Raw genomic sequence first — 12,392 nt, 5'->3', positions numbered from 1 at the left:
ACAATATTATTGTTGTTGCATTTGTTGCATAAAGTTTGGGTGTCAACCTAAATAAGATACTTATTTTTAACTATGTATGTAACCAATCTACAGTGAATTCTTCTACCCTATTTTCAATGGCATCTGTACCTTAATAATGAATAAAAGCATGAAAGATATAATGCAGGTAGAGTAGGGTCGTGGTGTATTCTGAAAACGATATTTTCTGAAAGGTAAAAATAAACCGGGTGGTAGATGAAGTGATCAAGTGACATTAAATATACTTTAAATAACAAAAGAAGTTTTGCAAATGAATAGGTAGTTGGTAAATTCAATGGCGTAGATAATTGCTATTTATCCACTTATTCGAAAACTGAAACGATACAATCCGGAATCGCGGACTGTGCTGAAGACATCCAGAAATTATCACTTTCGTCTGCAGTGTAAACTGACAGTATGATAGCCCTTCATATAAATCAAAATAATAAAGCGAAGCACATGATAATTTTCAAATGCACTGGTCATATATTGATCATCGAGCTTAATGGGACATGGCAAATACCATTCCAATAAAATAATAATTTCGCAGTCATATGGCCTGTATTTCCATCGGCGGGTGCGCATCGCGAGAGACGTTGCGAAATTCACGTCAACAAGCGCCAAGCGCACCCAGGCGGGACTGCCTCGGAGGATGACGCCCCCAGATGACACCGTATAGACAGAAATAAATCTGCAAGCTAAACAAACCTGGCATTTCCGGCGAACACGTGTGCACTGACACAATTAAATTTATTTCCCTAAATTGCATACCGGTTACAAGCTTACAACACGCACCGCCCCAGAGGTGAGCGCATAAAGTAAATAACCACTAGAGAGCGCACTCGCCAATTTCTTCTAAGAACACGACTCACCACTGCGGGCGGGGGGACGCGGCATAATCCGCGGCTACTATTGGTCAGTTCAAGGTCGAGTTGCATGAGTACGCTCAGCAAGGGATTGCTCTATTTCAATTAATAAATATCGATAAAATGTATTTCATCGTAGTAATAAAAACTCAATAAAAATCGTATAAGAATATTTAATAAAAATCAGTCTATTACAAAAAAGAACTCCTTACAAGAAAATGTTTGATTCTTAAAATGTGTTAATTTAGTATAAGTTTTTCGAATTATTGTTTTAGGGCCCTGATTGTTTTTGGTAAAAAACGATAATCGATCGTCTACATATTTCTTGATATATTTTAAATAGATACACGATGTAACTATTCCAAAATTATGAGTTTTATAAAAACTTACTAAGATAGGCAAAAACATTGTTGGAATCGCTGAACTAAATAAACGTCGGCATTATTTTAAATTACATTAAAAGTAATTTGTGGAGGCACCAAGAACAGCTGCCTCTAACGACGCTATAGTCAGTTAATTAACTCATTAGCCAAAATAAAACATATTTTTAAATTAATATTTTACTATTATCGATATCCACTTCATCCTTAAAGGTAACAGCCCGAATTTCATCGATAGGAATACAAAGGGCAAGAAAGAGATGGACGTATTAGAATTTCTTAATGAAAGAAAGGGACTTTTCCAAAAGACATCAACGAGCGTGAGCGCGGTTCACCAACCACCAATTTAAATAGACCCCTGTGGTATTTCGTAATATAATTAAATCAAAGCCTAATTTTGGTATTGATACTTGCCGATGCCATTCTTTTTGTAACTAGATGTCCTGGATTGTTTCCCGCACCATTTCATCGCGCATGTAGGCATTTTTTTTTATTTTTTACTAAATAAAATCCTCAATAATTTAGCGTGTTTGCAGGTCATAGACTTGGTCGCTACTAAAGGATCGTACTGATCGTAGCCTTATAGTACGCGCAAAATCACTAACTTTTGGCGAGCGTCGGGGCACTGTATGCGCAGTCAAGTGGTTTTATAGTCTTTGGGTGAGCGCGACGAAATTTCACTTTTGGCGACGATGTGCCATGAATGGACGCGTTATTACGTAACTTGGCTTGGTCTTCGCTCCTGACTCATTTGAACAGAATTAACATACATATGTGCAGTTGACTGGAACCTCCGCAGCTGCACTACATAAATCATTAATACAAATATTTGCTTTCTCGATTTTTCGGGAATTAAAATATATTTTGTTTTTGCGGCACATTATTCAAATAGGGAATTTGTTAGTACATATTTGGAAAATCCACTATCGGTAATTTGGGGACAAATTCACCTCCATCTACTCTATTGGTATGTATGATTTATAGCCACAGTGTGATGAGTGCGTGTTTGCCAAAATGAGGATTTGTTGTTGCTGGCATGCAGGAATTTTGGGAATTCACTTTTTAGTAAAATAAACTTCTTTCAATGTTCCAATTTCGAAATCAGAGGATGAATAAATAATCAGGTATGAAACATAATGATATTGTCCGTGGAATGGCCTTATGTTCCGGCTGTATAATGGATCGGCAACAAAACAAAACATAAACATTGTGTAAAAACTGTTATTTTTATCGTCGTCCATGGTTGTTTTAAAAACATTACAACAGAATGACGTTACATAACCCTAAAATCCCTAAAATAGTTAGAAGTAAAATGTACACCAGCTAAGCAGATAGACATGAAGTAGTTTCACATGCACTGATTCACTGAGCAACTAAACTAGCATCTTTTCGCGTGCATTTTAAAGCATTGACGTCAAAATCGCGAACAACTTCCAGCGCTTATATAACGTCGAGGAATAAGTGATGTCCAAACAGATCCGCTATACAACACCTGAGAGGGAATGAGATTCTACAGTTTACGTACATATTATCAACAGGAACTTCTTACGTCAACAAAATGAATCTAATGGAGAATTTACATTAACGTATTACATGTACGTGTAGTTAAAAAAGAGTTGTGATTGAATTGTAAACTAACATGTTTTCGAGGCAAAATTACAAAAACTGGGTAGTCACGACTCATAAAACTTTTAGTTTGAATGTATAAAACGTAGTACGTGACCCGGACCGGATAGACTAATCCAAATAGTCCCAATGTCGTGCTGTCTGAGACACTCTTTATTATATATTTGGGAATGCTTAGCGTTGGATGCCGAGCAGCACATTAATTTAACAGATTTGTCTTATGAAATCCCGTGAGTCGCCCCCGGTCGAAAGCGCGCGCGAGAACTGTATTTTTATTGGGCGTAAAGTGTATAAAACTACTTCATTATAATTTCAATGTAGTTTTTAACTACTTTAAAACTTCTATGTGAGTATCTGCGAGGAAGAAACTTTATTTGGCACATGTGGCAGATAAGAAAGTCTAAGGCTTTTGAGTTTACATTTTCCCCTTCACTCTGTAGAAAGTGGTTTTTCATTTAACCACTTGTGATTGTGATATGCTATTGGAATTTTTCATATTTCTTGCATATTATAAAAAAAGAAAGGAAACCCATGCGTCGTGGTTTCTACAAATTAAATCAATTGCGCACTTAACCTTTTACAAATAAAATTCAACCAGTATTCTAAACAAACATGAGCGTGAAACCATGTAAAAAGTTCTCTCTGAAATAAAAACAAATTCCGTTCTATATTTATCTAGGCGAGAATGGGAAAATCTATCATGTTAGGATTCCAGCATATTATTTTGGATGCCGACCGAAATATGTCTACACGTTGCATGTTGCATAATTAATGGGCGTCAGCATTAATTCTAAAGAATTTTCTTCTGAAATTTATTATAAGATATTAGCTTAAAACATTGGTTAATGATGCAGTTTTATAAAATTGTCAAACATTCCAACTTCATGCCAAACCTCAGCTTTTGTAATAGACATAAGGTGTATACTAAAATAAAGAGCTTTTATGATATTAATAAGAAGATTGATTTAATAAAGTCAGAAATTGAAAGTGTTTTGTCGGAGTCCAGTTGACACGGGTCCAAGATGCTGTCAGCAGATAACGGTAATATGGTTCATGTGGTCGGCGCACCTAGCGCTAATCGCGTTCGACGACACCTCCGCGTTAATCATACGGTCATACTGATTATACTGAATGCCCGACTCGCGTGCACGGCAAACGTACGAGCACGCATGGAGCTTATAAGCTCATGTCGTTATTGGTAATGCATTTGGCAGTAAACCACGGCCGTACACAATTCGTGTATAACGTACTATTATGTACCGGTATGTCGATTACCTTCGAGAACATAATACTATTACACCACAACAACAGAATGAATCGAATGATAACAACAACAATTAAGAAATTATGATATGTCGGCAACTTGCACCTGTCGTTTTACGAGTTTTACTAAAAGAAAAGTATAAAACCAGATAGTACATCGTAAAGTAACACAACGAGGTCAAGGTGGAGATTTAGAACGAGGACGAGCCAGCTAATTACTCAGCCATCGTCAATAATACATATGCTATGGAAAATAACAGCGATGATGGACAACATCGATTTAGGACAAAATAGTTCATGAAAATACACATGTCTTAATGAGCTACAGCAGCGTTTTCAACCTGTGGGTCGCGACCCTCTGGGGGGTCGCGTAACCAGTTTAGTTGTCCAGTAGTTGTATGTAGGGTATACTATGAGGTTAAGGCAATACATAAACACTTGTATAGCAAAAACAATATCGAGATTTATTTTTAAATTTATTTTTCAAATAAACTGTGTGAAATACTTCTTCCTGTAAAACAGTCATGAAAAAAGTTGCAAAACATTGAGATACAGAAAGTACGATGTGCTGGTCAATATTCAAACGTTATTTAGCATTTCCTGAACACTATACGCCAGGTGATGACAGTTTTATTGTCTCAATAGTTGTATCGTTTATTTATTGTCCACATTAAAGGCATTTCGATAATTAATAACACGTCATACTTGTTACGTTTTAATGTGAATAGATAGTTTGGATTGAACAAGTGGTTTATACATGAATTACACAACTACAGACAGTCAGTGCCAAAATTCTATTTGTGACGACAAACCGAGACTGGTATATTTAACTGCCACCCATAAACTGTCGAATAAGTACTGCTTCTGACAACACACAAAACAATCAAACAGGACAAGAATCACATCAACATTGAACTAACAACAGAAAATATCTAGGAAACACTAATTGTAATCTTAAATATTTTCTTATTCATCCTAATCTATTAATTTACACATGGTCACTTTTAGTGCAAAGAGAAGAGCCAAGTTGGAATAACACTAACCTATTTTCTTACAGTTTACTCTTACAACTCGCGTGGGATGATAGGCTGGTGATAGAAATGTATGCGGTTATACTATACGTGCTTATTCTGTTCCAAATAAATAAAATGAAGTACCTAGCCGTACAAAAATACAATGTTAAGTACAACATTGTTATCACAACTGTAACATTTACTAACAATACAGGGTATTATAATTTTAAGTGCAGAACAATCATTCACGTACTCAAAATTGATCCGGTGCTCAATTTCCAATGTTGGAATATACGCGAACACAATCACAGTAGAGTGCAACAACAACTGCCACATAATGCAATTTAAGCAGCTTGAGTCAGAGATAATGCCGCTTAACCCATACATTGTGTACGAGCTACTGTTCTCGGAATAATTATGGGTTTGTTTGCGACTCCTCAAACCAAACATTCCGTTCCTATGTGCGGTACGCACGACCTATAACACTACAGCGGCGACGCCGACGCTTGTTGCATAAATAGACTCATTTCTTGGATGGAAATTCACTTTTATTTTAAGGCCATCATCGAAGACGACGAAAACGTAGTCAACTAGTCATAGCCTCTGTACTATTTTTCGTGAAAAACAACGAAGCATGACGCCATGAAAGCAAACTATAAAAAAATACGATTAGTCCGCCGTGACGGTATAACACAGTTATTTTCAACAGCCAAACATGAATAAGCCGAGAATACGTAATGAAGCTAATAAAATACACAAATTAAGAATTTGGTGGAGTTTTTATCTTTTGAAAGAATGGCGATGGCGTCGATTGTCAAACTATATTTGATCACATTGTTAGGTTTAGGCAAACATAGGATCCGGACATCTCTAAGTAGGAAGCTAAGACACATGCTGGACAGAGGATGATCTTGAGTCGCAATAACGTATGGATGGAAATTTCTTCTCCCGTCACCACGAATACGAACCGAACGAACACCGTGTAAGATTTTTCACCTGGTACAACTTTTGGGATTTCCGGAACTATACAAAAAAAAGTTTTATTTATGTACCCACCAATTCTTAGACTCCCTCAAAACTTTGACAAATAATATAGAAAAAAAAAACAATATTTAATGCCAATTTTCTGCAATTCTGTCATAATTGAACTTTGAAAGCTTCGTGCTAATAATAGGAGATCCCTTCTCGTGGGTGTCACACAAGATGACTACGGAATAATATTAGGAAGATGAATAATACACATAGACTCAGAGACAAAACAACTCATTCATTGTTTTAAACATAGAAATATATAAGCTTTGGTTTTTCCAGAAAAAAGTTTCGCTAACGTGTTTATAGCAAAGAGCCTTCAACATAATCAACCCGAAAAAACAGTTATGAAAGTACATCAACATATTGAACTCTCATCATAAAAAAAGGCCGATACAAAAACAAATGAATTTACCTAAAGAAATTGATAACGCAATTTACGATGAACAAAACAATACACTGCTTCAATAAGGTAAATAAAAAGTCGCGATGACATAACGCAAATAGTTGTTCACATATTTGCGCTGGCATGTGTTGGGCGGGCGCCGCCGAACGTGGGAGCTGGGCGCGTAACCGCCCTACTATGCAAAAACAATTACGTTGCGACGCTGACCCCGTGACAACATGGACTCAGCACTCATACTATCGGTACAACATTTTACTTAGCACAGCATGCAATAGCATTTTCATTGTGAAAGAATCTCTAATGAGGAAAAACATCGATTAAAGAAATTGGCACAAAACGAAAGCTGTGAAGATAATATTTACTCACTGATTTCGAAATTTTTCAATGCACTCTAACAACTTTTAGCTTTTTTATAAGAAAAAGCAACATCAAAGCATCGCTAAACACTTTAAACATCAGAGATGACAGCTGTCAATCAATATTACTTTGTCCTCTACGATGACGAGCACCGATTACGCTTTCCTGACGTTTCAACAATCAATGCTAAACTGTAGACAGAAATTCATACTCATCCCCTATCATTTTACTTATACGTATATGCACTGCGAATGACGCAAAATAAAATTCCTAAATGGATGATCATGTGTTGACGAAATATAACTATTTTCGTGAACCTTCTAACGAGAACGTATATAGGTTAGCCTCGGAAATAAACAAAAATCAGAATGCATGCATCACGCATGGATTTAAAGAAACTTCTTAGAATTTAATTCTGGATACAAAGGCTAAGATTGTTTAAATGATTCTATCTATAGGATCTTCAAACTGTTGATTTAATGAACTGCTGTGAATTAGTTATTTTCACATCAGAAGGATTAACTAAACGTCTTATGACAGTCCTAATCACCTCATTGCCTTTAAAAAATGAGAGTTCATTCTCAAGATATATTAATGTTCATGGATCCATGATGTTTTTGTGTGGAGAATCCCCAACTTAAATCATCTTTTAGAAATACATATGTGCATCATTCCAGAAAGTAGTAGTCAACATTAAAAACGTTTCATCACAACTATGATGATAAGATCCACGACGAATTTACCAGATGTCTAGTCCCAATTAGTGAAATACACAAAGCTCAGTTTGGCATGAGTGCGGTAGCAGTATGTAGTAACAGGCTGCCAAGATGCCAGCCCGTCTGTCTATTACTGCAAGTTACAAGTTTACACAACTGTTATCCTTACGCCTAATAAGTATTACATGGAATGAGAGGAATGCTAAATTCCAGACCTTAAAACTTCCTGATTGTTGCGACAATCTCTGGTCTTCCTTTTTAAGTTATAATATCTGGATGTGCCTTGACAAGTGATATGCAGTAGGTACGCAGATACGACAGTTGAGCATCACAGCAACCATCTTCAGGGACTTTTCTAGCTAGACCATGTGATCAACATGGCAAATAACTAATCCGAATTTTACCCAATGACAAATGTTCGTAATAATTTGCATGACATAATACTAACTAGTGTTCTAGTTTCGAATGAATAGAAATAATAAATAGTACATGCTCTACAGTGGAGGTGGGCAGAACAGTGAAGATAATGCTACTACTTCTTAAACACGAGTTTCTATTGACATTTTCATTTTTGATGATGATTATGATCTATGTGGGTAATTAGAAACGGTTTAAGAGAGTATTTCCTCCTTATTAAAATCACAATTAATAAAGCGAGAGCAGACAGAATACCGAGCCAGTTTGATCGTAAAGCCGCGAGAGAGAAGTGACAGCTTGGCAAAGGCTACTAGCCTCATAGTACTACGTGAGCAACGATAGTTATGAATGATTCTACTCTTCTGATAAACGTGGAAAATAAACACAATGTTATTTAGAAGTACAGCCGAACTTGTGTACTTTCTTCACTTTGGGTTTCCAAAAGCGTAAGTCTTTGCATGTGCAGCATTTGCATTCATTAGCAGTGTTTAATTCAAAATTACTCTTAAAATTATCTAAGCTGTACTGCTGCTATAAGAATTTCCAGACACAGTTTTAACAGCTCATAACTGTTCCCAATTAATAAGATAATTTGGCCAGAATGTGCAGCTATGTATTTTGGCGAGATTCGTAATGATGACCGATGATTTCATTCGAGCGGTTGCGGTCTGCGGCTGTGGTCTCGACAGGCAATACTAATTAATCGACGTGCAAGTCTCGCCAGATCCCGTCGTTGAGTGACGCAGCACCTGTCACAACACCGGCTCAGTCACAACACACCCTTGCAGTATAGCTTGAATTAACAACTGCCAGTCAATCAATTCTGACTTAACTGCTGCAACAAACTTGATAACAGTAATTAAAATTATATTTCTGTTGAATAAGGAAAACACAAAGATGTGTGAATCATACTCGGTAAGGGTCATCGACATTATAAAACGGCAACTTGAACGCAAAATTAAAATGCGTTTACAGTGTGCAACGACGATACGTCTGCGATTAGCAAACCCTACAACAAAATAAGAGCGTACGAGCAATTCGCAACATGTGAAGGTAAGTCAGAATACGCATTTGTTTACGAGCTTTCTGTTACATAAGGTGGGGAATGTGGCCCACTCGTAGTGGAGTCTGAACACCTATTTATAAGCTCTTTCCATTCCCGACTGCGTGACACATATTACTTACTCCAGTGACTAAGGGCGGGCTAAAGATAATTTTCCTGCAGCGCAACCATTAACCGAATTTGCATTTCATTTCATAATTTCTTTTAGCACATGTTATAATGCGCTTCAATGTAAACAATGATTATGGTATGTACAGACTGAGATTCAACAGCGGGACGGACCGAGTAAAAATACATAAAACATTATCTTAACGATTTATTCCAGTTAAATATGAAGTAATGGTTTTCTTAATTGCATTGTTTCTATCCTTTCATGAATAAGAACACGCCAAGTAGCAGAAAGACCTATAAAGCGTTATCACACCTTGCCGACGGCAAGTGATAACGATCCAATTATCTCATAAAGTCGATGCTTACTATATATAATTCGGATATGAGTTATTAGCCAGTAAGAAAGAAGTTAAATAATTTTCATCTGTTTCGCTGTCAGGACCAAGTATCCGACTGTGCAGGGGAATGATGACCGCTATTTTATCAATTTGTAATCGAAAATAGTTCTTAACTATGTATTTATTATCTCATTACGAACTTTGGTAAAATGCTCTGTTCAAATTAGAAATGATGACTTCAAACTTAATCGACACATAATATAGACACCGATTATTATTAAAAGAATTGTTAATGTTTTATTTGATGGCAGAAAACACAACACTTCACGCGGTTTTATGTACTTTAATCCTTCAATTTCAAATCAGTGGATAAGTAATCTTGCAGAAAAGCAGAACTTGCGTTCAAGATAGATAGCCATTTTCTCCGAAATGTCAAGTATTACCAATAGTTCTTGATAGTTCTCGAACTCAAGCTGATAACGTGTTATTAGTTAAGGGGTTGGTTAAGACACCGAGTGTTAGATAAGTGTAATGTTTTTGCGAAAGGCCTGCGCTGCAAAGCAATGTATGTGATCGTACCGTCGCAGTGCCTGCAGCGCTTGGGCTCCGGGGGTGCGAGCTCGTCGCCGAGTTCGCGGTGTCGTACCGGCATGGCGGCGCATCCCGCGCCGGCGCCGCCACCACCCGTCTGTCAATACGAGGCTCGCGCGCTCCACCTCGACCGCTCTCTAGATGCGGCGGCGTCGCAGCTGCCACTGAGCTCAACCAAGCCGCCCGCCCCGGGCGGTAGGCGGCGCCCATTCCCAAGTTATTTTGGGCGGCTGTGACTCATGGCTCGAACTGCCCGAGGCGAGCGGCGCCTGCGCATCACAGGCTGTGCGGCGAATCCCGCCTAAGCCTACGCGCACTTCTAAGAGTCCTGCTGCATTTCTTTTATCGATAATTCGTCCTTTTCAGATAAAAATGGTTTTTCAAAATTTTCCAGACATACAGACGTAGGAAAACATGAAGGCTTTTCTGCAAGTTTGATGGGCTAGGTTATTTTTTTCTTAAATTTTATTATATTTATGTATAAACTATTAAATTATGAGTGGTGCAATATGAAGCTCAGATTTTTCCCATAATGCTAAGAAAATTATAAATATTCTGTCAGCTCTCACATCCCGCCATACAAAATCACATAGTTTGGTCAATCTTCAAATAAATTATTTAGATTGAGGAAGCTGAAAGGTTTTTTACCCCAAATGTTAAATAGCATCAAAAAAATATGAATTTACTTAGTACTGAGAATGATGGCAGAGAATAGTATCATGGGCAATCTTGGTATCCGATGCTCCAAATATCTGCATCTGCATTTGTCGCGATACAAGCATTCTAACTAGGTACACTCAATTTATCATGATTAATAAGGAAAGTAGCATTTATTGAATATGGGGTGACAATCTACAGCATTATGAGTAATTTAAACATCCTCATTTCTTCAGGAAAAAATTAATAAATTATATAAAAATTGCAATTTCTATACATATAAGGTAAAAGTGAATAATTTCCGTATAAGTAACCAAATGAAGTATAGGGAACAAACATGTGCTTAAAAAAACATAGATGAAGGTGTAACCGAGATTCCTTGCTATTTAAGAGTTTCGTAGTTTCTTTCTGTATAGTATAGAGGTCAAGTGCAATCTGAATTATACATAAACAAAGAAAGGCTATTTTCCATTGCACTACAAATAAATTACAGGCTCTAAAAATCTACAATTACTAGTGTTTTAAGCAGGTTACTAACCACTGTGTAGAACAAGCCTGAGAAATATAATTGCATAAAACAGCATGCCTTTCATGTAGTCGTGATATACTTTTTGACATAACTCTCCTTCTCGCGCAGTCGGGTAAAAACGTATACTGTTTACTTTTACATTGTGATCTTGACCTTGTTTTGAAGCAACTTTAGGCCACATTTGTTTTGTTCCAAAGTAGTCTTGAAAATTATACAACGTGTGAGAGTATGTATGTGATTTTGATACTATCTTATTTCCAATTAGTCTTTTGGGACCGAAATTAAACCGGCGTAAGTAGGTACCTTCATGTAACACATGAGTAATGACGAACTATTCCATTCAACAGGTGGATAATATTTAATTTTCTTTACCTCCAAACACAATCCTTTATTCCTGGTAACAACTGATGGAACCACAAGTTAATAATAACTTACAAATGCGTAGTGTCTGGTTACCGAACAAAAATCTATGTTACAATTGGAACTGTTTGCAATGTGATATCACGACTATCCTTGGGCTAATGTGACATTTATCAACAACAAAAGAAATGTTTATAATGGGCATTACTAATAAAAAGCAGATAATACAACGTGACACCGCAATAATAACTAGAAATAGACTAAAACGAAACAGATGAATACAACTGTGGGCGGCTACGCAAAAAACTTACCTTGTGTTTGAAATTATTGCTGTATTCAATAAAATCCCAGACCTAAAATGTTCTAATAGTATTCAGTCCAAAATCACTTTAATTCCGTTACACCACGTCACTATGATTTATTATTTCACAAACATAGAAATAAATATCTACTACTTGTTCCTGCCATTTTGAATTTTTGAAGAATGTTGCCACTCGTAGTGTCTTGTGAAAAATAATTTATGAAATGGATACCGGTCTTTTCGCACTTAAGCTCCATTCACACGACCCCAAAGATTAAACACAGACCTATTTTTTCATTAACGATGTGTTTACAGTAGGATGACTGGTAATCATATTAGTGACCAGTACTG

The 12,392-nt window shown here is 36.8% G+C and overlaps 1 protein-coding gene across 5 annotated transcripts in view; it reads right to left on the bottom strand.

Moving 5' to 3' along the window:
- Positions 1–12,249, bottom strand: part of LOC110380340 (uncharacterized) — a 34,404-nt gene extending 22,155 nt beyond the window's left edge. For 3 of the 5 annotated variants that reach the window (XM_049850930.2, XM_049850932.2, XM_049850931.2), the window contains exon 1: positions 12,052–12,249. Coding sequence is in view for 1 of the 5 variants with exons in the window: in XM_021340291.3 (XP_021195966.3) it covers positions 10,183–10,255 (73 nt within the window). In the remaining 4 variants the exon portion in view is untranslated. Of the gene's footprint in view, positions 1–10,182; positions 10,378–11,752; positions 12,009–12,051 lie in introns of those variants that run through there. The other 2 variants (XM_049850934.2, XM_021340291.3) reach the window with 2 other exon arrangements.
- Between the last annotated feature and the right edge of the window lie 143 nt (positions 12,250–12,392).

Source organism: Helicoverpa armigera, chromosome 11 (genome assembly GCF_030705265.1).
Source record: "Helicoverpa armigera isolate CAAS_96S chromosome 11, ASM3070526v1, whole genome shotgun sequence".
Taxonomy (NCBI): Eukaryota; Metazoa; Arthropoda; class Insecta; order Lepidoptera; family Noctuidae; genus Helicoverpa; species Helicoverpa armigera.
Note: the sequence above shows the minus strand (reverse complement) of the source record. Positions and strands in the feature narration are given on the sequence as shown.